Source organism: Geospiza fortis, unplaced genomic scaffold, assembly GCF_000277835.1.
Source record: "Geospiza fortis unplaced genomic scaffold, GeoFor_1.0 scaffold66, whole genome shotgun sequence".
NCBI lineage: Eukaryota > Metazoa > Chordata > Aves > Passeriformes > Thraupidae > Geospiza > Geospiza fortis.
Genome location: NW_005054312.1, coordinates 8,826,314 through 8,852,589, shown reverse-complemented (window position 1 = coordinate 8,852,589; position 26,276 = coordinate 8,826,314). Strand labels below are relative to the sequence as shown.

Here is a 26,276-nt window from a genome sequence, read left to right as displayed (position 1 = left end):
CCAGCAGCAGGGCTGTGTGTGGATTGTGGCTGTCTCTGCAGTGCTGCCCTGGGGGTGCCCCAGAGATCCCCAGTGTGCTGGGGCTTCTCTGGTAGTTCAGGTGCTCTCAGAAAACAACCAGGCTCAGGGTGTTATAATTGAGCCAGAGCTTGGAGCAGTAGTCAGTGGTTGCTGTCTACTACCTGTGGGAAGAGAAATTTCCCTCAGGGCCATGTGCAGCTTGCATCCAGAGTCCCAGAATCAATAAGTTGGGAAAGACTTCTGAGATCATCAAGTCCAACCTATGACCAAACACCACTCTGTCAACTAGACCATGGCACTGAGTGCCATGTCCAGTCTTTCCTTAAACACTTTCCTTAAACACTTCCAGAGACGGTGACTCCACCACTTCCCGGGGCATCTCATTTCAATGCCTGACCATCCTTTCTGTAAAGCAATTCTTCCTGACTTCCAGCCTGAACCTGGGCATCAGCTGGAGAGCACGTCCTCTTGTCCTGTCACTTGTTGCTTGGGAGAAGAGGCTGACCCCACCTGGCTACAATCTCCCTTCAGGGCAGCCCCAGCCCTGCACCCTCTTAGGCTCGCAGCCTCCGCTCCATTTCTCTCCCTGGATTTGTATGGAATGAGCACAACACCCAGAGCTGCCCGTGCCTCCCGCTCCCTTGGAGCCCAGGGGAGCCGAACCGGGACCGGCTGCGGTGCCAGGGCCGTGGCCGTGTGGGGAAAAAATCTCTTTTCGTGCCCTTGCTGTGGCAGCAAGACGCCTGGATATGGTTCCCCATAGCTCCGGCCCGTGTCCCGCTCCCTTTGGCACCTCCCCCGTCCCGTCCCGCCCCGGATCGCGGCGGGGTGTGTGTCCATGTGCAGGGCTGTGTGTCCATGTGCAGGGCTGTGTGTGTGTCCATGCACGAGGTTCTGTGTGACCATGTGCAGGTCTGTGTGTCCATGTGCAGGGCCGTGTGTGTGTCCATGCACGAGGTTCTTTGTGACCATGTGCAGGGCTGTGTGTCTATGTGCAGGGCCGTGTGTGTGTCCATGCACGAGGTTCTTTGTGACCATGTGCAGGGCTGTGTGTCCATGTGCAGGGCCGTGTGTGTGTCCATGCACGAGGTTCTTTGTGACCATGTGCAGGGCTGTGTGTCTATGTGCAGGGCCGTGTGTGTGTCCATGCACGAGGTTCTGTGTGACCATGTGCAGGTCTGTGTGTCCATGTGCAGGGCCGTGTGTGTGTCCATGCACGAGGTTCTGTGTGACCATGTGCAGGGCTGTGTGTCCATGTGCAGGGCCGTGTGTGTGTCCATGCATGAGGTTCTGTGTGTCCATGTGCAGGGCTGTGTGTCCATGTGCGGTGGTGTGTGTCCATGTGCAGGGCTGTGTGTCCATGTGAGGGACTGCGTGTCCATGTGAAGGGCTGTGTGTGTGTCCATGTGAAGGGCCATGTGTGTGTCCATGTGCAGGGCTGTGTGTCCATGTGCGGGGCTGTGTGTCCATGTGCGGGGCTGTGTGTCCATGTGCGGGGGTGTGTGTCCATGTGCAGGGCTGTGTGTCCATGTGCGGGGCTGTGTGTCCATGTGCGGGGGTGTGTGTCCATGTGCAGGGCTGTGTGTCCATGTGCAGGCATGTGTTTCAGAGTGTCTGTGGCACCACGTCTATCCACGTCTGTTGGCCCTGAGGCTGCCTCTGTGGCTTCTGGACCTGCCCTCTGGTTCCTTCACCACTGACAGGTTTACAAAGCTATAGCTGATGGACTTTTTTCATACACATGTCTATGAGGGGGCTGTGTGCATGTTGTGCACCATGCCTTTGTAAGAAATGCTCACCTTTATACTAAAGCAGTAGTTTCACTTTTATCCCCTTGTCACTCAGTTTCACAAACCGGGTTCAACGAGGACCCAGCACAATTTGTGAGCTGCATCTGGGTTCTGCTTCCTCTTCTTCTTGCCTTTACATTTCTGTCCTTTCAGGGTGAGGCATTTCTGCCCTTTCAGGAGATGATGCCTCCCCCAGACTGTGCCTTGGGAACATCAGTGCTGCTGTGTCCCACAGGCTAACAGTAAAAGCACTGCTCCTCAGGTTGTTGCTGGGGCATTATCGTTTCTGGCCTGCTGGCCTTGGACATTGGAGCTAAGTTTGTTCTAATTCTGCATCACTCAAAGGAAACTTATGTTTATCAATTTGATCCATGGCAGGGTTTACAAAGAACTTCTGATATTCACACCATGACCTAGTTTAATTGCCAAGCTCAGGAGGTGTTGCTCCTGCACCACCAACATGCCTTTTCTAGCCCTGTCACTGGCCCTGACACGTTTTCTCTGCTGCCCTTTGTCCACTTGCTTTTATCCCATTGACACTGGGTTTCACAACCGGGTTCGATTGGACCTGTCACATCTGGGCTCTGCTTCTCGCTCAGCTCTCCCTGCCCCAGTTTTCTTCTCTATTTGTAAAGCTTTGTACTAAGGCACCTTGAGATCTGCATTAGGCATAGGCATTTACATTTATGTCTTTTAAAGTTAATATTGGTCTTTATTCTGATGGTGCATAATTGCTCCATTCTCTGCTGAGATATTGGATGGCAAAATTCAGAGGTTTTCTTTAGGAAGAGAAGGCTCTGTGACATCTGTCATGCTGCATTTCTGTGCTCATTGCCTCCAAAGCTTTCAGTAACATGCATGTAATCTTTCCTACCATCTTGCTGTGGTTATGAACTGTTTCTAGCCACTCTGGACTGGGGCAGGAGCCTTCATTGTGCACTGTGTTCTTTTTCAGAGCCATCTTTCCTCATCTCCTTGTCCCAGCTGCCTTGTGGTGCTGCCAGTGCCTGCCTGCCTGGCAAGTCAGAGCATGTCTGGACCCTGTGGATGAGATGCAGAAGATGGCAGAGCTGCTGGGGCTCAGGGATGAGTGCGGGGAGGGGACTTTGGGGGCTCCTGCCCTGGCTGGCTCCTGCCTTGCTGACAACAGACTGAACCTGGATGTTTATCCTGACGGCTGCCGCCGTTTCCTCCAGCTGTTCAAGGAGCAACAGGGAGAGCTGGTCCAGGTTGAGTTCCTCCGGCTCAGCAGCAACGATTGCCTCCTTGACACCACCCTGGACAACCTTCCTCATCTGAAGCACCTGAAATCCCTGGTGCTTAAAGGTAAATTCTGGGGCCCATCACCATCCAGCTTTTCTAGGCTCAGATTTTTTTTAATCCTTCTCTCCACATCTGCAGGACAAACTGCCCTTGGAAGTGTTTTGTTCCAGTGCCCCTCACCTCAGCTTTGGCTCAACCTTGCTCAGAGCTGAATGCTCAGAGATTTCAACAAGATACAGCTTCTGGACTCTTATTTCCTCCCTTTGTTTTTACATCTGCCTGGGGACTGGGTTTTTGGAGTCTCATTGGGTTGATGCTGCAGCATTTTCTGTAGCCATTCTCTAGAAGAAGAGCATTTTTGGAGTTATGCAAGAAGAGGGGGATTGAAAGGTGTTGAATCTTTTGGTGAATGTTCAGCCCCTATTTCATTTTTGAGAGTATAATAAGCTGTATTTGCTGTGTTTCTGTCTGAATCAATCCATGCTTAATCCTTGCTTACTGTCAGTGACTGTAGGTTTAGCAAAGTTCAAGACAGACCAGAAGAGGCTGTTCAACATTTTATCTAAAGTAGGACACAGGTTGTGCAGGTAATTTGGCAAAGTGTAATAACTGCTGGAGCTATAAATATTAGACCATGATTTGACTGTCTCATCTATTTATTGTGGTATGATATCAGTACAATTTGTATTAATTTCTGTATCAGACTGAATAATTTGCTCTTTGGGAGGTAGAATTTTAAAAATAAATAAGTACAAAAAGGGGGAGTTTGGGGTAGAATTCAGGGTTCCAGGTGAAAACTGAGAAGTCTGAGGTTTGTTTCTATATCTGTCACAAATTTCTCTTGTGAATAATTTGATTTGTCTTTCCCCCCTTTAGTAAGGTGGCAGTAACAGCAGTACTTTTTATCAGTCTTGTTTTGTGAGATGCACACACAACCCTGAGCATCCTGAAGCGCAATAAAGTAGTTCAGTAAAATCTTATGTACAAAGTGCGATGTGCCTGTTTGGTTGTTCTCATTTTGTACCATTATGCAGCAAAAAAAAAAAAATTATATATTTGGTGCCCTCTGCTGTATATGGATATAAATAGAAAACAGTACAGAAGGAGTATGAAACAATGAATAAGTGGAAAAGTTTGGAAGTTTCCTTTTGTTTGCTCAAGTTATTTTCCAGGGGTGCAGCCCTTCTCTAATTTGAGAATCACAAGCTGGGATACGGAAATTTAATTAATCCCTCTCTTTGCTGTCTGCCCTACAAAATACTGAATTACCTACTTTCCTCCCCACATTTTCACTGCTTTCCTCATGTCTGCCTACAAAATACTGAATTACCTACTTTGCCCCCCCACATTTTCACTCCTCTTTCTTCAGGTATGCCTTCCAGTCTTGCAAGGGCAGATTTCAGTCCTCAGGGCTGTTTGCTTCTCAGCAGCATGGATAAATCCTTGAGGGCAAGGACTATTTCCTTGATCCATAAAGTGTTGTTGGCCACTGGTAGTGAGGAAGAAGTGGGGAAGGAGAGTGGGATCTTGGAGGTGTATGGGCCACCCTGCTGAAGTGTGGTAACGTGGTGGCCTGGCTCGTTCTGAGCCTTGACTCCGGATGTGTTTAGCAGAGCTGTAGTGGTTCACTGTGGCATCTCCTGATTTCATAACAGCTCTTCACTGTTACACCCCTTTCAATGATAGGAAACTGAGGCATGGCGCAGAAAACTCTCTTCTCTGAGTACTTTGTGATTAGTGCTGCTCGTTGTTATCAGTAACGCCCCATCTTGTGGATCTCTGAGCTGAGTCTCACATGAGGCTGGTGAGCTCTCCTGGTAGCATACTGACCTCTTCTTCCACTTCCCTCCACCCAGGTGGCCATGCTAGGGATAAGTTTGGTTCCTATCAGCATGGCTCCCTGACAAGCTTGCCACCAGACTTTGGGAACCTCAGGTGTCTCACCCACCTGGATCTCAGCTTCAATAGACTCTCCACCTTGCCGAGCTGCATTCTCCACCTCCCCAGCCTCCGTGTGCTCCTGGTGAGCCACAACTGCCTAGTGACACTTCCTGAGGACTTTGGCTGTCTGAGCAAACTGACTTTCTTCTCTGCAATGAAAAATCAGCTGAAGGACTTACCTCAGAGCATTGGGGAGCTGTCAATGCTGCAGGATCTGGATCTCTCAGAAAATGCTTTGGAATTGCTCCCTGAAGAAGTTGGGAATCTGCACAACTGCACAGAGCTGGATCTCTCTGGGAATTGCTTATCGAGCATCCCAGACTCCCTAGGTATGTATTTTATTGGGGAAGAGAAGGACATGGGCTTGCCAAGCTTTTGGTACAACCTCTGAGACCCTTGGTCTCTATCCCCAGAGTTGTTAGCATAAACCGTTTTATATTGGAGCCAAATGGAAGGGGTATCCAGAATGATTGTGCTTCGTTCAGTCAGTGCCTTTGAGCATTAACAACTCTCTGGACTATGCTTTCTATTTCTGTGAATCAGTGACACTGCTGAGATTTCAATACAATTTACAAGGACTGAGGATCTACCCTGGCTGCTTTTGGGTAGCAGAAGAGCTGAGGTTTGATGGGGTGAAAATCTGGGCTTGAAATCACACTGTCCAGTGTGGACCAGTCCACAGAACTGGGCTCTGACTTTGGCTGCCCAGCTTCCTGGGTCCTCTATTACATTGTGACCAAGGTCGTTTTTGATGCTGTTAGAGAGCTGTCTTACTTGTAGCTGAAAAGAGAGGACAGAGGAGGCTATGTTGCCTCTCAGCTAATTCCTTGCACTCCTTTATTTTGTGAGCTAAAGGGATGTTAAGCTTTTGTGCTTTTCCTTCATTATGTGTGTGTTTACATGGGCTGAGGGGAGAGGGAGGGTTCGAGCTGATATGCAATGCAATTAACAGCACAGATGGGGGGTCACTTCTTGTTCCAACCTGCAGCCAATTTGAAGTCTCTGCGTCGGCTGCATCTCCACAGCAATCTCCTGGTGACAGTCCCTGCCTCTCTTGCCAGCCTGCCCAACTTGTCCAGACTTGATCTGCAGAACAACTGTCTCCGTGCCATCCCTGCTGAGATCCAGGCCTTGCCGTTTGTGCACGTCCGAGGCAATCCCTTGGGAGAAACAGAACCATCCCCACAGGCTGGTAATTGCAAGGCTTCTGCTGCTGTGTGTTCTGCCCAGCTGTTCCCTCACTCAGCCCAGCATGGTGTAGATGGGTTTGGATTAGAGAAGACAAGCAGGGGGGAATCAGACCAGCATTTATTTCACTGGAATAATTATTAAGTTGTAAGGATACAGACAGTATTAGTTATGGTTTTATGAGGCCTATCCCAGTCTGAAGGGCTCAGTGGTCCCTGGAACTGGGTTTTCTTGGTAGGGTTTTACAGTGGAAATGAAAATGGGACTCACAGGAAACAGATCAGGAGAGGTCCTTAAAGGGGTCCAACCTTTTTAGCAGAGGTGAGCCCCAGTTCCTGGACTTGCTGCATGGCCCTAAGGCTGTGATGGCTCATGCTAGAACCTCAGAGAACAGCAAGGGGTCATTCTGCTGTGCAGTTACCTCCTGCCTTCCTGAGGTTCACAGGCTGCAAAGGAGCAGCTCTTATTCTTAGAGGAAGGTGATGAAGTGGGCAGGAATCTGAGCAGGGTTTCCCAGTGGTGCTCATGTTCACAGGAGCAAGCACTGATTCCCGGGGTGGCCCCAGGCAATCAAACATGGCCCTGAGAGCTGCAGAGGTAAACTGAAATATTTTCAAATTCCCTCTGCTTCTGAGTTTCCCTGGGGGAGAGCTAGCATTTTCAGTATGTCCTGGGACCTCGGGACCACATGCCATCCTCTTGCTGCAGTGTGTTCTGGGGCCCACTGCAGTGTGACCAGGATTCCATTAGCAATTTCTGTCAGATTAGGATTAAGCCAAAACTGTTCAGCCTTTCTTTGTCTTGGTTTAAGTAACCTCTGTCTCCTTCTCCTACCTAAGTCTTCTTGTTGCCACAGATAAATCCAGTACCAGAAGGCTAAAAAGACACTTCCTTGCATCAGGAGAGGGCAGGTAAGCCGCTGTTATTAAGAACTTACATTACAGACAAGGTGCATGGTGGGTATTGCAGGAATGTATAGGAGCCTATAGTCTCAATAGGCCAGTGAAACACAAATATGAGATGATTCTGTCGATTTTTGGAGGGCTGAAGTCACTGCACAATGTCATAAATTCATGCATGTCTTCTGGAAGCTTTACTGTCACCTCTGAAGGCTGCAGAGTGGTCCTGGCCTGTGGCATCCATTTCTACTTTCCTCCGGGGGCTGCCTCTGCTCCCCTGCGGATCCACTTCCGATCCCTCACGCCAGATCCACAGTGGGTAAAGCTGAGACACCACGATGTCCTGCTCAGTAGAGTCCTGGAGCTGCAGCCTCATGGCATCCAATTCCAGCAGGTAAGGATACACCCACGTTACTTCCTGATGAATCTGCCTTTGCAGTAGCTCAGTAGAGTTTTCTGAGAGGCCTTTTGGGACCTGTGAGACAGTTACCCCCATCCCTGGTGCTTTTAAGTAGCTGCAGGGCACCGTCTCAAAGAAGCCCTGATGCAGAGAGAAAGGAGGCAGCCGGCTTCTCTGATACTGTGCTGATCTGGCACCTTTGCCTTGCCCACTGCTCCTGATTGAGCTGAGCTAGAACCTTTCTCACTCACAACCCCCCTGCTCTACTAGAGGATGAGTCCAGCATCTGGCCTTAGCCTGGAAGGAGAATGGTTTGCATCCTTTTCTAAGAGTCTGATTATGTGGTTTGCATTTAAGCTGGGGAGTTCCCACACCCCCTACCAGCCCCATCATGGCTGACAGCAGCTCACTGCAAAGGTTGCTTTGCTCTTTTTGCTCAGAAGCTGCTGACCCTTTCCCACCATCAAAGTCCATAGCAGACCTGACATTTCCTGTCATCTCCCCAAAGACCACAGGGCAGAGCAGGTTCTTTCATTCCCTGCATACAGGCCATGCTCTGCCCTCCCTCATCTGCATAGGAAGCCACAGAGTAGAGCTGGCCTTGGTTTTATCCTTTCAGTTGGTGTCTCTCACAGGAATGCTTTTTTGCCAGGAGGTGCAGATCTGGATGCCATATATCTCACCTCAAACCCCTCACCAGCATGAGGTGGTGGTTCGGACCTTCAGTGGGCAGAGCTGGAATGATCTGAAAACGAGAGTGAAGCAGAAGAGAAGATCAAAGGTGAGCAGATTGAAATTACCAGGAACACACTTTGTTCCTGTTCCCCTCTTTGGTTGTGCCCAGCCAAGAGTGAACCTATTTGAAACATCTCATGAGCTGTTTTTTGACCAGCTGTAATAAAATTTAGTGGATTTCAGCTCCAGGTTTCCTCTCTCATGTAGAGAGTTGATAAATTGCATCCTGCCATGTTTCATCCCTGATTTAGTACTTTCTTCTACTTGGCTGGTACTCATTTTCCTGCCTTTATTGTAGTAAGTTATATACCTATATGTTTTCTTCTTTGTCTTCTGTCACAGAAGTGTGTGGCCCACTGTTGTGTCCTTCACTTCTCTTGGTTCCTTGTTGTGTCTCGACTTGTCCAAAATGAATGCAAAGTGCCAGCAGAGGGGACATTGCTCTTTTCCAGTGTGGATCCAAACATCAAAGTGATCTTTCCTCCTGGAGTCACCGAAGAGCCTCGTAGTGTCAAGCTGCAGGTATGCATGCTTTTTGGTGAGCTCTGGTGCAGCTGTTTTCTCATGTTCAGTACAGAACCGAGCAGAGATGTCTGCTAGGGTAATTCATGTCTAGACGTGGTTGCTTCATGGGCTGACCCATCTCAGATCACCTTCTCTCTTTACTTCCCTGCAACATGAGCGTTGCTCTGTGCTGCCCTGTGTGGGAAGGGGATCTCCAGCAGACCAGCATGTAGCTGCTGTGAAGGGAACACAAAAAGATTTTGCCTCTCTTTTCCTTGCAAAATTGACCCTAAGAAAACAGCTCAGTGAGAATTGGGGGTGGTGGAGGAATCTAATGGGGATCTAATTCTAAAATCACCCCACTAAAATGAATTGTTGTCTAGAGCTGTGAGATGCTCTTGTAATACTTTTAAGTCCATCCCAGCCCGACAGGTTGCCAGACTTCAGCTGAAGTTCACTGTGCTTTATTTCTCAACGGGCCCTGCAGCAAGAGCAGCATTTGCCTGCTGGGTGCTGGAGGGACTGAGTGAGCAGTGTGGGAATTTGGTGCCTGACTGCTCTGCTCACTGTGCTGTCTGCCACATCCAGGTGCTGCCAGTCTCTGCAGAAGAGATACAGGAAATCACAGCCCAAGCAGAGTGCAGAGCCAGTCCCCTGCTCTACCTCTCCCAGGACTCCATGGTGGATTTTCTCAAGCCAGTGAGAATTCAGCTGCCTCTTCCCCCCGGGGTCACAGGTCAGCTTATTCCCAAAACTGACAAAGGGAAATGCCATATTTGGAAAACCACAAAGGGCAAGAGAGAATTTTATTTGCCTCTTCTGTTGTTAATAAAGCTTGCTGCTTTTCCTGCAGGAACAGCAAGGCGTGTCCGCTGACTGCGTGGTGGTGCAGGGCGGTGGGAGCTGAAGGTAGTTCAGGTCCATCAGATCAGGGCTGGGGTTCACAGACCAGACAAGCTGGGAGAATGGTCTTGGCAAAAGGATTTCTCTGCCAAACCACATGTGCATTTTAACTGCTGGTTTTGCTGTGGTGGATTGGAGAGGCACTCTTGCCCACTGAGGAGACGCATCGTAAAAGAGCTTTGATTCATGATTGGGAATAGCTTGAAGCAAGAAATGAACATGCTGCCTCCAGGGGTCTGCCTTCTCTTTTCCTTGCGTATCAATCAGGTGCTGAACCACTGCATTTAGAAATATACGATTGTATGCTGAGCTACATCCCACTCTGAAAACTGCTAAAAACAGCCTCAGTCATGCCAAGGATTCCTCTGTTTGCTGAGTGCCCTGAGTGTCCTTACTCCTATTTTCTTTGACCTCTCCTGGTTTTCTTGTAAAGAAATACATGGCCTTCATTATAACACTACCTGGTATTTGTATGCCTGAAGTGTATCAGGATTGAAAAGTCTGTGAGATGTACATTAGAAAGAGATAGAACTTAATTTATAACCCTAGATTTTAGGGATGAGAATTGTCTAATGAATCTGTTGGTGGGAATGAGCACACTATCATTTTAACTCTGCATATTTTGCCAGAATATCCCAAAAGCAGTGGGATAGCCTGGTCCTTTTATTGCTGCTCTTCTTTGACCAAAGTTCAGTCCTGGATGCTAAAAAGAAGGCTGTGAACCCATACTTGGTGTCTTTAAAAAGTAAATCACCCAAATCTGTGGCTGGGTTTGTAAAGCCATGAATAAAGGTTTCTGCTGCCTATAGTATCTCTTGATCATTGGTGTCTTTAGGGCTAAATTTGGATCGGTCAAGGCTGCATATACTCCATGGTGACCTGGAGGGCCAAACCTGGAATGACATCACCAGTGAGGTGGTGCTGGAATTCACCCATCTTTATGCAATGTTTGAAGTCACTCACTTCTCCTGGTAAGTGCAAGATTAGTCCTGAGGAAAAGATGGGATGTTCCTCTGCCTTGCTTTTCCAACACTCTGACCAGAGGCCATGACATTAACTCTATCTGTTCCATTTTCCTTTTACAAGTCAGGCCCAGTGTAGCACTTTGTCTCTACCTGTCATTCTTCCCAATCATGTGGGTGTGACACAGAGACACCTTTCTCTGGGTAGGTCCTTCATGTTTTTTTTTAATTCCTTGTCTCCAGGTACTGGCTGTGGTACACTACCAAGACCTACATTGGAGGCATTGCCAAGAAGGTCTATGAGCGGCTGCGTCTCTACCAGGTGAACTTCATTGCGCTGCAGAGGAAGAGGGATCCTGAGCAAGTCCTGCTACAGTGTGTCCCCAAGCACAAGGTCTGATCTGCTTTGCACTGCCTTGCTCCTGAGCTTCCCAGGCTTCCCTTTGTAGGATACAAAGGCAGCAGTGCACCAAACAGTGACCAGCAGTGTCACCACACTGTTGGTGATGTGATACTGACTCACAGGGAGCTGGGGGAAGGAAAAAACTCATTCTATGCAGTGGCCAATGCCATGCATTGATTTCCTCCCTTGCAAACTCTGAGGACTGGGCTGCTAAAATCAGCTGAACAACAGTTACTGGCCATGTATATGCTATTATAATCCAGCAAACATGAGGTAAAACGTTGCCTTAAATTTAAGTCAAAGTTTACACATCACTTGTCTGACATGGGCTAGTGGTATGGGCAGCAGCACTGCTTTGTTTTCGGCTGGAGTGGTTAGAAATGGTAATTTTCCTTATGTTCCTTGCTGTTCTCAGTTCAAGCACGGGAACAGAACATATGGGCACTCCTTAGTCTGCTTTAATGCAACATCAGGTTAGTTTATGCAATGAATGTGAGCTAATCTGGCTGATTTTGTCAAGAAGGAGATGGGAAGTGCTCACATATTCTCTTCTGCTGCCTCTTCCTAGGGGTATCAGCCCTCAGCATTGTTTCAGATTAGTGTGAGCATGAGTGTGCAGCTGTGGAGAACGTGTCCCTTGGCAGGCAGTGCAGCTTGGTGAGCTGAGGGTTATTTTATCAGACTGCCACTAATGGGCTGCATATCCAGCTCTCCATAATTCTCTGCTCTGGTTGCTCCTTCTCTTTACCTGTGCTCCTGTATTGAAGTGACCTGTGTACACAAACATCTGCAAAGATTTTTTATATTGGGTTGTGGGCTAAAACTGTCTCCAGATGAGGCATCAATGACACTTAGTGTGAGATGGTTGTTTGGGTGTGTCTGTAATCCTGCTGGGAATGGTCATGGAGTGAGAGAAGTTTACTGTTACAAATAGAAGAATCTAACCCAACTCTTGCACTGCCACTGTGATCACAGGCTACAAAGCCAAAATGAGCTTTTTGGTGTCCTCGGCTGTGTGCTATTGTAGCATGTGTCTTTTTGCAGAGAAAAGGTATTTGAATAGTGAGTGGGATATGGTAGCAAGTAAATCCCTCCTTGTCTTTGAAGTTAAAAAGACATGTTAAAAAGACAGAGACAGTGCTGAAATGCTTTTTTAATGTGTCTTTGTTCATTTGTTCACATCCTTTTCATGTAAATTAGTCTTCCCTATTGAAGGTGAGAGGAACATCATGGGTATAGCAACATGGGTTGAGGGACAGATGTGCTTTTGACCAAACACTGTTGTCCTTGTCAGGTTGACCCAGTGCTGAAGAAGCTGCAGGACCGCTATCGAGGACCTGAGCCATCTGACATGGTGGAGATGTTCGAGGGAGAGCAATTTTTTGCAGCTTTTGAGCGAGGCATCAGCATTGATATGGGTATGGCAGTACTGGGCTCGTTCTGCTCCTACCTCCCTCCCTCCTGTCCTGCTCTGGCCCTAGACATGTTTCTGCTGTGGGTTGTACTCCTCCATGGTGTTCCTCTCTGCCTCCAGCTCCCCCACTACTCACAGCAGCCAGCCCCTGGACATTGAACTTGTCACATTCTCTGGTCACATAACTTTTCTGTCTACTTTTCCTTATGAAAGTGCTGTTTGCAGACTTTCATTTCTTCTCATGCTCTTGTAAACCTGCAGAGGGCAATAGCCAGGTGGGTTTATTTTTATGACTGATGTGCTTCTGCACACTTTTCTCCACAAGTTGAACGCTTCCTGCATCTCTGCACAGATCGCCCTGACTGCGTGGATGGACGTCTCTCATTTATTTTTTACTCCCACTTGAAGAACATGAAGGAAATCTATGTGACCTCCCCTGTGGACAGAAAAGGCCAAGCTGTAAAAGGCCAGGTGAACAACCAGTTAGACTGACTTCTTGTTTCCTCCTTCATCATCGCTTTTACAATAATCATTATAATAATCTCTGAGTGCTGGGCATGACTCTTTTCCTACCCTCTTTCTGTGGCTTTGCATTTCACTGACTAAACTCTGAACAGTCAAGAAGTGTAATCTCGAAGGATCACTCATCACTTAACTGTCTGACTTACATTCCTGCCATTAATTTTTGGGGTGCTGGCAGAAAGTCCAGCCTTTATGGCAGAACCTCAGTGCTCCTCCCAGTTACACATAATTGAGAGGCTGTATTTGTGGGCTGAGGATAGATGCGAATGCTGAATTCATTCTTTCCCAGACGGAAAAGACATGGTGCCAATAGGCTGGGCCACTGTGCTTGAATCAGAGCCTCACTGCAATCTTTCTCTTTGCAAAGGTCTCTTTCTACCGGGGAGCAGTTCCAGACAGCATCCCTGAAGATGCCAGCAGGAGGAGAAAAGGTCCAGACTCCCTCTGGCTTGCTACTCTGCCCATCAAACTACCTGTAAGTTGTCTCCTACAGAAAAATTAATCTAGATGGGGTAAGAACATGGCATTTCTGCTCAGCTAATTTTGTTTCCTCCATGAGAAGGTATGCAATGAATGAGCATATGGAATAGCTGCCCAGCCATGTCATGCTGGAGATTTTGCACTCCCTGTGAGCGAGTTCTTCTGAAACGAGAACACGAAGAGCTGGGAGTGGTCTCCACCTCTCCTGCTCGTCTTGCTTGTCAAGCACAGGCTTGTTGGGTGGGTGGTCAGAGAGTCAGAGAGGGTGGATCCTTTGAATAAATGAGAATGTAGTATGCAAGGAAGCTTGTTGTAATTAAGGGAAGTGTCTGTTTTGTTTATAAATTTCTTAGTCACACAGCTCATGCAGCAGGAGAAAAGAAAGGAATAGGATGAGGTAGTTATGCTGGATTTGAACATAGACATTGAGTGCAGGTATTCTGCTGTGAGCTTTAAAGGCTGGATTGTAGGTTACAGTGAGAAATGCAACTTTTGCCTACGGAATTTAAGTGACATTTGAGAAGCCTAACACAATAAATACCTCGGTAGGCTGAATACTTCCCTTCCGATCACGTGTGATGATCTCCCATCCCTTTCTGACACGTGGAACCTCAACTATGAACCTACACTAAGTGCTCTCTTACTGCTGAGGCAAATATGCTTCAGGGATGTGGCTTATTTTAAACTGCTCTGTAAATGCAGGAAAGGAAATTTCCGATGTGAGCTATGACTGTGAGCATTACAATTTGATATTTTCCTGAGGCAGTGAGCATTGCTGGTCACTGTCAGTGTAAGTCCTCCTTCCTTCTTACAGCCTGACCCTTCAGCCCCAAGTACTTCCTTTCTCCCCAGTAGAAGGAAGGAGATTTCACTGTGGAGACTGAGTGGCTGGACACTGTCCTCTACAAAAAGAAAGAATGTTCTTTCTCTCTTCTTTGTGACACAGCAACTGAAACCCCGGTGGGATGAGAACCCCACTCCCCTGTATGGTTTCTCCTTCCCTCCCTTGAACCTGGGCAATGCTGAGACTGGCTACCTGACACAGGCAAACCTGCTGAGCATTGCTAGGCGCGTGGGAGCTGACTGGCAGAGCATCGGCCTCAACCTGGGCCTGACCTACCAGCAGATTGAGCGCATAGGATACAATAACAGGTGAGGACAGGACACAGTAACCAACAGTGATGCATTATATATGTCTGTCCATCTATCTGCAGTGTAATAGTATAAATCAATGCTTGGCTGGTTGAAAGTTCTTCCACTGTAATTGTTTCACTGGATTAAAGATGGGTTGACTAATGATTCTTCTGAAAAGAATGCCTTTTATAATGGGAACTGGTTATGTTCTCTTGCCATTATAAAATACATTTTTTTGTTTGAAAAAGAAAATCGGGCAATAACAAACCTGATGAGCTTTGTAGTTCAGCTGAGTTGCATTCCTATTCTGTTCTATGATCAGATTCCTGGCCAGACTCCATCTCTTACAAAGAGAAATGATCTATGTCTTTAATAGTGAATATCATTGTTAATCAAAAAGAGCGTGTGGTATATCACGGGACATGCAGTCTGACCAAAAAGCCAAAACAGTGGGAGAGAATAAGACTTGTTATAATCAAACTAGTGTTCCTGTGAGGAAATTATATTCCAAAGCAGAATGTCTTAATTTGATACTTCTATTAGGAAAATATTTTATAGAGAAACATTCATGCAGGAACTGCAACTCCTGTATGCTGGGTAGAAAAGATGCAGGCCCACTGAGTGCTTTGTGTGTCTGGATAGCTTCTTTAAGGCTCCAGCTGTGGCTGGGACTTAGGTAAGGTCTCTTTGGTTTGCTGCTCAGGAGAGCGTGTTGGTTACTTCTGGCTTTCCTCCTTTCTTCAGAGAGGACCTCAATAAGCAGATCCTGGACATGCTTTTCTCATGGGCTCAGCAGAACTCAGAGGATCCTGACTGTGTGAGCAAGCTGATCAGAGCCCTCAAAGAGAGTGGCCGCCAGGACATCGCTGATGAGGTTGAAGCCATCGTTGAGCTGGGGCGGCAGAAATACAGCGAGTCCATCCGCCGGCTGGGCCTGGAGCAGGAGAGCAGCACTGAGGACTCTGCAATAGCTATGATTAGCACCTAGCAGAGAAAAATGGGGGTTGTGTGGGACCCCTCTGTGTACCCAGAGTGATGGTGCCTGGGGACTGCTCCCTCCTCAAGGGCCTGAGTCTTCCTGAGGAGCTGGGCGTTGATTCTCTTGGTCTGTACTCACATGCCACTTCTGCCAATCCCAGGAAGTTTAGAGTGCATTTATGAACCTTTTTTCTACTTCCACTTTGTGACTTTCAGCTTTAGCTTTCAGAAATGTGGAGAAATTTAGAGACTGAAGTGTTTGTCTGTCAGCTGAGTAGTGGCTTAAGTAATGTTTGATGAATTAATAGTCATGTTACATATATTTATTTATAACTTATTCCTGAAACTGGAAACGCTGCTGGAAACACTGGGTGTGAGCATTTGGGTTCATTTGTACACTAGTGTTTGATAGGAGAGTGGAGGTGCAGTCATGTTATGAAGGCCTGTGATGAAGGCCTGTGATGTGGTGGGGACTGTTCAGCCATTTCTGTCAATGAAGTGTTCTGCCCACATGAAAATGTGAACTGTATTCCCCATGAAAATCCAAATTTCTTCCAGTTCCCTTAAGTCCAAACAAAACCTAAGTTTTTGTGGGGAAGAAAGAAAAAACTGATTTCTAGAAAAATTGCTCTTTTTCTTTTGGTTTTGCTCCAAAAGCTATCATGAAACAAATAGCATGCTGCACCTGCAAGCACCTTTTTAGACGACACCTACATACTGGTGATCTTTGACAAAGTTCCAGTTTTATTTTATAAAAAAAAAAGTAAAAATCCATGACCTCTTCTGAGACAGACTTTAATGTAAGTGCAGTTAAAATTTCCCTTGCAGTTTCCAAGGGATAGTTCTCACATCTTCCCAGTGAAAATGTGACTGTGTAGTGGTGAAGGTGTGACCCCTCCTGAAGTTTGGTGAAAATCGTGACTTTAATTTGCATTTTAAAAACTGGTCTGGCCAACTGTGAAATAAGGCACTGTTGTGTGTTTGGCATGAGCCATGCTGAGCTAACTCCCCAGTTCTTCAGCCTGAATATCTTGTATAAGGCTGGAAGCATTTGCTGCTTTTTAGCTGCTCAATGATTTATTACTGAAGTGCCATTCTCTTTCTGTTCCCCATCTGATAATGGCCCTCAATTAATGACCCACTAATGACAGTGGAAAATTACATGCAAGCTTTTTGAAAGACTACTGTCATTTAAATAAACTCAAGTCTTTCAAGACAGGTTTGAATTCAGCATAACTCTCTAAACATTACTTAAAGGGCTGTTCTTAGTCTGAAAAAACAAAAGTGTGTTTAAAAATGCCAGGTTGCACCACCCAAAGTCAAGTGCAGTTGCAGGTTGGATAAATCCTGGTGTTTTCTTCCCCTCGTGAAGAATCATCAGTGGCTTCCCTGATGCTGCTTCAGACCTGCCATCAGTATTATTGAATGAGAGGCATAAAATCATTCTGCTTTTTCTCTAATTTAAGGCTGTTCTAACATCTCAGGCTACAGAGTGCTTACTGTCCAGTGCAGAGCACTGACAACGACTTGCAGATTTGAGCTGTCACTTTGGGCCCAGGGACTCCCACAGATCTGGTTTCTTAGGTTGTGTTGCCCCAAGTCTCATGCTGGGTTCAAGTCAGCAGTGCTCTTCTGAATGTACATTTTATCTTGTATTCTGTGTCATATGTTATTGTTTGTAATTTTCATGGATACCAACAAGGTATTTGTTCTTTCCTCCAGTTTTGGAGAGATGCATTTGAGCATATTGCTCTCACTGGGAATAAAATCAGCACTTAACTGTTTCACAGCATGGTCTGCTATTCCATAAATGCCTGGAGTGAGATGGAGACTGGTCCCTTTAAACCTGCTGGCAGGAGAACACAGGTGAGCCTGGCTGTGCTGTGCAGAAATGGGAGGAAAACTCCTGTTTGGATTCTGCTAGTTGCAAAGCACAGGACGGACTGCAGCTGAGTTAATGGTGTCCCTGGAGGGTGGCTTTGCTGCAGTGGGGCTAAGCCAGGAAACACAACGTTCAGGGAATGAGCTGAGGCTCAGCTGGAGCAGGTCTAGAGAGCAACAAGGCTAATCTAGAAGGGACAGCATGTAGGGTTAGCCTGTCCTCTGGTGAAGGTTCAGGAGAAGTCTACAGGAAGCACAAGGCAGCATTCACAGCTACAACAGGTTGAAGCTTGGTTTGTGATAGTCAGACCAGAGCTGAGTTGGGCAATGCTGGAATAAAGGGTAGGTAGGCTGGACTGACTCTGTGGGGGACTCATCCAGGCATCAGCAGAGCTACAGCTCTTCTGGAAAACAGTTTGGTGCCAAGAGAGAGGAAGGTTAGTGCCAGGTGTTCAGGTTACTCTTGTAGTGGGCTGCAGCCAGGCCAGGCGACAGCAGATACCAAACCCATGACAGTTCCATTGGTAGGACAGCTCTTCAGGGTTTGGGCTGATAACTTACGGGAAGGTAAGTATTGTACCCCAGACAAGGATGGAGCTGGGCCTCCTTGTGTGTATCTGGCTTTCTCATTGAAGTGACACCAAAGCAAGCACCCAGCTGAGGACACTGAGGTGCTGGCAGGAAATCAGAGCAACTGTTCAACTCCTCTTTCCTCAGCTGACTTGGCAGCAAATATTTGAGCTGGAAGAGAGTCAATGGAAAACATTATTTTGAGGTGTGTTATCTTTATCAATAATCTCTTTGAGGCACAGTAAGTCTTTCATAAGCCTATAACTGCTATGGCTGATAACAGTTGCAGTAGATGGTTGAAACAGTAGAAGAAATAACTAACCTGGCATTTATCTTTTGAATCAAAATATGGCATTCCTTTCTGACTTCTGTCATGAATTCATCACATACTGGAATAGTATCTTTCCCTTTCCAGCTATCTGGCTTTTCCTGCTGCCTAATATGCACCTTACAGTGTCCTACAGATGATCTGTCAGATTTTATGGTTTTTACCGTGCATGATCCCGATATGTCCAAAATTCTCCCAAATAAATTTCTACCAGGAAAAGCCTACTTACAAAGATTTTTAAAAGTAAAGCAAGAAATTGTTTGTGAGTAGGAACATTTTTTCTCCTCCTTTTTTTGGCTGTAACATTTATAACTCTTTAACTGTCATAATTAAACCCTTTTCTACTTCAAACTTGCAGATCTCCAGCAAAATTACCTGGGTGTTTCCCACATACCACTTCAAGGTTTTTTCTAACCATGACAGTCCTCTAGCTGCCAGGAGATAGATCCAGGTAAGATGCTTCCAGCTCCTACATTTATTAATAAAAAAACCCCAAGAAATGAAAGCCCAGACAAAACTCAAATCAGTTTATTAATTCCATAAAAAATACAAAGGAAAGCCTGATTATGTTCTGCAGGGGGTTAAACTGTTTACACAGTTTACACAGTCCTGTCAGTAAAATGCTGTATAACTCCCAGTAAAAGATCTGACTGAAATATGAAATTGAGAGTGAACCCACAGGCACTGTGTCCAGTTTCTCTGTTTACTCTGGGCAGGCAGCAATGCTGTAAAACTCAGCACATCCATAGGATTGCTGTAATAAAGGAAAGGAGATCTCTGTGGTGCACTGAGGACTGGATGGTTCAGCCACGAACCTACTGAGCTTGATGCCAAAACTGAAAGAATATTAGAAGATACCCAGTCTGTAAGATTTCCTTCTACTGGGTACACACTCATGTCCATACTTGACAGTGTCATACTGCTGGGATTTTAAAAAGGGAAATGAAATCTGATGGTCCTTAAATGCACTGTTTTCCTCCCAAGGGAGGATCACCCTATGTTTTCAGCCTTTAAAGCAAGAGTAGCTTTCACTGGGAAAGGGAGTTGGGCTGGCTTTCAGTCACTAGAGCATCAGAACCCCAGCCCAGAGCTGCATCAAAGTGAGCCCACCATGCTTATCAGTTGGTACTGTTAAAATGAAGAAAACATCATTTGCTGCAATTAAGTGTGTGTTCATTTCCTGAACTTCACAGAAATAAACTCTGTGTTCCTAAAGGACCATTCTTCTGTAAATCTGTGTCTTGAAAATCCATGAGGAGAGTTTGACCCTTGTTCCAGTTTCCAGGTACCTTGAAAGAATTCGGTGACTGGGAAATATAGAAACCAGGTAGGCAATAAGACTATGCCTTTATTCTTCTTGTAGACCTCTTCACAGTAGGTCTGTAGGCTGAACCCATCCAGAAGTTTCTTTTGGGGGGTCTGGAGCTAAGATCCTTCTTCTTGGTTTGCTCATTGAACACCAGTGCAGTTATTATCTTTTCCACACAGGAGATGGTAGAACAGGAAAATGTGCAAGAGGGGCAGGACGGATGCTCAGAGATGAGTACTACAGAGCATTTTTAACTCTTACAGCAAAGTATTGCATCTCCTGGGAAAGGATGAAGATTGTGAATACATGGTTGCCATCCACTGTTTCTCAACTAGGTGGCACCAAACGAAATAGTCCAGTATCACCTGCAAATTAGCAAAAGTGGGTACCTTTTTTCCCCCCCACTCTGAGTAGTTCTAATGCTGACTCCTTGCTGTGGAAGGTTTGAGACCAAACATAAATGTTGTGTCAGAAAGTGATTGATTAAATTACTAGGGAAACAAATCCTCTAAAAAGCAAACAAATACAGAAAGCTGAATGCATTCCCACGTGGAAGGAGCAAGAGATTTGGGGCTACGTTTCTCAGGCAAGAGTTGGATCAGACAGCAGCAACAGAGCATGTGGAGAAACAAAGCAGGCAGAGGAAGCCAATCAGACATCTCTACTCGCTTTCTCTAGAAAAGCAGGATGGCTGCAAATTTTGTTTCTGCTGAAGCCCTGTGGATCAGAGGAGACCACACTTGCAAGGGTGGGAGGAGGCAGCTATTGCTGGAACCTCTCCTCAAAGCCATGTGGCTGAGCTTCACTCCTGGACTGGACTGAGAATTCCAGTGGTGACCCAAAACAAAGCATGTAGCACTGCTCAAAGGGGGAGACAGAATTTCTACTCTGGACATGTCAAACTTGAAAACGTCTGCTCTGCCCTGTTTTCACTGTGTCTCAGGCTGAGTACACAAAGTCCCATGTGCTGGGTCACCTGGTGGGGCCACATCTTGGGGCCGGCCCTGCATGGTCATCTGCTGCTGGGTCACAGGAGTCCAGGGAAGATAGACTGAAGACAACCCAGAACAGTCAGCTGGAAGGTGTTCCTGCCCATGGCAGGTGAGTTGGATCTTTAAAGTCTCTTCCAACCCATTGTGTGATCACCCAATCCATTGTGTGATTCCATGAAGCTGGGCTTAGCATTGATTAAGCTAACAGGACATGAGAGCTTAAGGTATGCTGTCTGCAGACATTTAGTGAGTGACTTGGGAAAACAGCAAGGTAATATTTGTCATCTCTTAGCTGCCAAGCTGTCCTAAGTTTCCATGCTTCTACAACCCTGCCAGCCCTCTGCTTGAAGCAGCAAGGGTAAACCTTGGAATTTCTAAAAGACCCCTCAAATACCTTAAGAAATTATTTGAGTTTTTCATCCTAATGTAGGAAACCTTTTTCCTGATCAAAAGAGGTAGCAGGGTATGGCAGGCTCACCCGTGGGACAGTTCCAAGGCAGCAGCAAGAACTTAAAGCTTTGGGTGTGAACAGGATCACACAGTGATGTGAGTAACCCCAGATGTGTCCCAGCCATGATGTCTCTGCCAGGTTTCTGCCACAGGCCAGACCTGGTCTTCTGGAGGTGTTTAGCATCACCAGCTTTAGAAACAGCAAATCTGCATGTCCAGAAGAGAGTGGGACTTTTGCAGAGGGTGGCTGCAGCCCCTATGGAGTCACCCATCTCTCCCTGTCGTGTGAAGAAGAGACCTTGCTGATGAGCCTGGCTGGTTAGGCTTCTAATTCTGCTTTGTTGGGCTGATGGAGAGAAGCTTTGGATTACAGTGAGAAGTAGGACAGGAAAGCTGAATGAAGGAGGTAGTATAACAGGATAGCTGGGGGAGGACATTAGCTTAGGTATGAATCTTCACCTTGCTGCTTCTTCAGCCACATCCTCGGAAGATTTTACTTCCTCTGGAAGCAGCAATGGTTCAGGACAAATGTTTTTGGTTTTTTTTCCCTCCAGGTTGGAGAAGAATGGAAATTGTTGTGATTCTTAGCGTCTCCCCAAGGTCAGAGCTAAGAGCAAGCATGGCTTGTGATATTGATTGTAGCTGCTCCCTCTCAACATTGCAAGTTTCTGTCTCCTGGTGTCTGCACAGCCTTCAAGTGTTGCAGGAACATCAGGCTGAGTGACAGTCCTGGTGAGGCTTTTCATTGCAGTGCACTGAAAGGAGCAAGAAAATACACTGCCTCCCCCTCAAAAATCCCCACAACAGATGATTTGGTGAGGCTTTCATCCTGATGCATTGAAAGGAGCAAGAACACATGGTGTCTCCCCCTCAAAAGTCCCTTACAAGAGATGATTTCTTTGCAGTCTGGGCAGAGTAAAGAAAGTCCTGCTGCTTAAACAGGCTATTTTGTGACAACTGCTATGCATGAATGATGGCTGCAAGGCAGAGGCAGTCACAAATGGATCCATCAGCTTTTTGGGGTCCTAAAATAACATGGCCCTGGAGGAGCTGGCTGCAGCTCTTGGTGAGGTGGCAAGCCTGGGATCTGTGACTCTCCCTGAGGTCCAGCTGTTTCACTCATGGCAGGGTGACAGTGTCCTCATCATCCACTTCATCCTGGCAGCACGGAGCCATCTCACCTTCCTGCCCCCCAAGAAACAGCCATGCAGGTCACTGCCAATGCACATTCCTCACAGTTTTTGTCAGCTGCTGGAAGGGCAGATGAACAAACGAGCTGTAGAAGGTGAGGTGTCGCAAACATTCTCTTTGTGAAAAAACCTTTCTTTGGGTTTTTCCTTCTGAGAAGCTGTGGCCTCAGAGATAGACATAAACAATAGGTTATCTGCTGCTGTGGAATGCAACAGGTCCATCTGGATTGGCCCAGCTTGGATGTTTATGGTTGATGGCCAATCCGGGACGGAACTCTCTCAGACAGAGTCGGAGAGAGCTGCCTTGTCATCCTTCTTTACTATTCTATTCTTAGGTTAGGTAGCAGCCTCTGGAAATCTTCCTGCTTTTTCTTTGTAGTATAGTTATAGTATATGTATATATCTTAAAATAATAAATCAAGCCTTCTGATCATGGAGTCAAGGATCTCGTCTCTTCCTTCACCCAAAAACCCTTGTGACCACCGTCACAGTAAGGAATACTGAAAAATTCTCGAGCAAACTGCATTCCTTGGCACCCATCTGGGCCATACTTGCAGGGGAAAAGAGTGATCAGTGCCCCATAAATCTGACGCCACCTCTGCATGGGGACAGATGCATATGATAGGAAGCTGTTGGTCGTTTTGTCCCTGGGTTGAGGGACAGCACCCTGCTGAAAGGCTCCCAGGGCAATAGGTGGCTCCCTGCCAGCAGTTGTGCCTGGAGTGGGATCTGCAGGCCAATCTCACAGCCAAGACAGCGCCATTCATCGGCACTCAATAAACAAAAGTGCCTCACTGTTTTATCCAGGAGATAAGCATGGAGGGCATGAGATTGCTTTGCCTTGTGTTGTCTGCGCTGAGCGTGGGAGCCTGTGTTGGCTGCCAAAGGAGCTGAGGTGCTGCTGCTGTGGCACATGCTGTGGCCAGGCAGGGAACGGGGCTGCCGGGTGTCAGGCAGTCTGAGGCTGGAGCCCCACGGGTACCGGGCACTGTGAGATGCTGGTGCTTACTGGAGGCTGCCAGCCCTGCAGGAGGTATTGCAGGAGCTGGGCCATTGTTTAAGCCAGCTCATGACATGTTACTCATTAGAATGCCAGGGTCAACCCAGCTGCTCTAAAAGTCACTTTAAAAGGAAGATGTCTGCAGCCTCTTTTCAAGGAGTAATAGAGGCAGAGAGGACAGACAGACCACATACATTGGACTCACTAGTGTGGTCTTGCAGCTTGAGCTTTTGGGAACAACAGAGCTGGGTTTGGGGTTAAGCTGTCCCCTTCTTGCACTCTCCAGCTGCATCCACATTTTCTCTCACTTCTGTAATATCAAGTACTTGCACAGAAAATGAAACCAGAGCAGTGGTTTCTGGGTGCTTCCTGCCATCCCAGCTGATGGCCAGCTGTGAATCTGTTAATTTTACTCATTCTGTTTGACTATACCCTGGATGCCTCTCCTAACACCTCTGTGCTGTTACCTTTGGCAACGCATCCTGTGGTCTCAATGTAGAACAAGATCGGGCTTGGCTGGGATTGATTTTTCCAGAAAACGGTGTTGACTGGTGCTAATTGCATTGCTGCCTCTTCAATATTTATCAGTTGAATTGTCTACCAGTGCTCTGAGAATCATGTCCAGGCCAAGGGAGCAGTGACCAAGCTTGCCCAATTTTACTTTTGTAAGCGTTGGTTTAATAACCACACTCAGCAGGCACTTAGGGATTTCACTGGCAGTCCACAATTTATTAAAACAGAAAACAATACAAATGGGGAAGGAAACTGAAGAGTGAGACCTCGTGACAGCCTCTTTCTTTGCAGCAGACTGAACTTGACCCATGTCCTTGTAGGGCTGAACCAGCCCACAGCCCTCTGGGAGCTGGGCTGAAAGCAGTGCAGGATTTTGAGACTCACACAGGACAAGCTCTGTGACAAGGAGAGCACAGACCTGGTCTAATGCTCCTGTGTGCACCACGATGACAACAATGTTGCCTTGTACAGGAGGTCCTGAGCTGTGCTCTTCACCTTCTGTCAGACACAGCGCTGCTTTTGAAGCTCCGTTTTGCACCAAACAGTTTTAAATCTTTTTTGTGTCTGTCAGGAGAAAAAAATTATGTCTGAAAGCAGAGGAAACCTTGACAACCTGGCACTTGCTGAATACGAACTTTCTTCCTCTGCTTCCTTTTTCTATGCCCTCTCTTAAATGCTGCCGGAAGAAACGGGTCCTTTGTGCCATGGAGGTTACAAAGAGCAGTTGTTCTCATGCAGCAGAACCAAAAATAAAAATGTGTGATTGCAGTCCTCCTGAGATGCAGCACTAAGATGGACAGTGTTAACCTCTTCTTTGCCAGGGGATAGTAATGTCTTGCCAGCACGTCTACACTGTGATAAACAGTAACATCTATACCTCAAGCCACACTGAGTTCAGTTCAGCTTTTGACTGAGAGGATACAGCACAGTGAAACCCACTGATGCCTTTACAAAACAGGGCAGAGTGGGGATATGCCACCACCAAGGAAAGGGGTGGGAAACAATTTTGCAGCTGGGGAGTAAGAAGACCTCAACGCCCCCACACTGCTCCCCAAACTGGGAATTCCTGCAGCAGTGCCCACCACAGCAGCCTGCCCGCAACCCAGGCCTTGCTGCCTGTTTTTCCAAGGACATGGTGGAGATAGGACTGTGGGGTTGGATAGGCTATTCTGGCATCTCCCTGCCCACTGCACTGGCATTTTTCTCTTATGCTGGATGCTCGTCCAATATATGCCCACAAAATGGCCACAGCACACAGGCCTCCTCCCTTGGTCAGGCACCTCTCTTCTGGAGGGAGCTTTCCACCTCCAGTGCTGTATCTTCTCATGCTTTGCTCAGCCCGGGTTGAATAGCACATGAGGAAAGCTGATCTCCTTTTCACCTATATCCAACTCACTACCATTGGCTTCTGATGCTTCACTGGCCTTTGGTTTACAGCTTCTTCTCACCTCGGGTTCCAGGTCCCTGACTGTGATAACAAGCTCCTTTTGTTTTCAGGTGTGTGAAGAACTGTGAGGTTTCTGGGCAACGCCATCACAACTCCATATAATTGCCACTTCTCCTGTGTACACCATGTCCTCATTAGCCCTACATGCTCCTGGGAGCATCCTTGTAGGCACTCTTTTCTAGTCACCCCCAATTCCTTGCACAGGATAACTGTGCACTGATGCTCTGCCGGCTTCCATGGGCCCTTGGCACAGAGCTGGTAATCCCACACTCACAGGGCCTGGTGTGTGTGAGCAATGAAGTTTGGGTTGGAAGAGACCTTGAAGATCATCTCACTCTATCCTCCTCTAATGGACACCTTCCACTAGAGCAGGTTACTCGGAGCCCCATCCAGCCTGGCCTTGAATACTGCTGGGGATGAGGCATCCACAGCTTCCCTGGGCAATCTGTTCCAGTGCCTCACCACCCTCACCACAAAGAACTTGGTCATTCCAAGAAGCATAGGGATCTGTTTGGCTGCCGCTGTCCTCCTCACCATTAAAATACTTAATTTCCAAGGCCTGATGATACAGTCTCTGTGGATATTTTGTCCCAGCAAGGATTTAGGTCCCATAATACTCCTGAGAACGCCACAGGTTCACAGTGGAGCCTGCTAGCCCCAAAAATCAAGGCCTGCCAGTGGTATGGTGGCTTTCCTGAGGGGGTGCAGGCAGCACAGCATGTTGACCCAAAGGGCACAGTGGGTCTGGCTGGTATCCTGAAGAGAATCACAGAATATGCTGAGTTGGAAAGGAACTCCTGTCCCCGCACAGGACATCCCCAGGAGTCACAGCATGTGCCTGAGAGCATTGTCCAAATGCTTCTTGTGCTCTGTCAGGCTCGGTGCTGTGACCGCTTCCCTGGGGAGCCTGTTCAGTGCCCAGCCACCCTCTGGGTGAAGAACCTGTTTCTAATGCCCAACCTAAACCTGCCCTGACACAATTTCAGGCCGTTCCCTCGGGTACAGGTGACAGACATTATTTCTCCCCCGCCGCCGCTCGCGCCGTGTCCTGCCGTGAGC

At 47.2% G+C, this 26,276-nt stretch overlaps 1 protein-coding gene across 1 annotated transcript; it reads left to right on the top strand.

Moving 5' to 3' along the window:
* Positions 1-2,848: 2,848 nt before the first annotated feature.
* Positions 2,849-17,321, top strand: PIDD1 (p53-induced death domain protein 1). Its single transcript, XM_005419504.2, has 15 exons — positions 2,849-3,137; positions 4,931-5,344; positions 6,004-6,207; positions 7,060-7,114; positions 7,295-7,496; positions 8,155-8,283; positions 8,580-8,759; positions 9,330-9,477; positions 10,480-10,615; positions 10,850-11,000; positions 12,304-12,427; positions 12,776-12,894; positions 13,313-13,420; positions 14,372-14,577; positions 15,304-17,321. Exons 1-15 carry the CDS (start codon positions 2,864-2,866, stop codon positions 15,545-15,547), a joined length of 2,694 nt encoding a protein of 897 aa, XP_005419561.1. The 5' UTR covers positions 2,849-2,863; the 3' UTR covers positions 15,548-17,321.
* Positions 17,322-26,276: the final 8,955 nt, after the last annotated feature.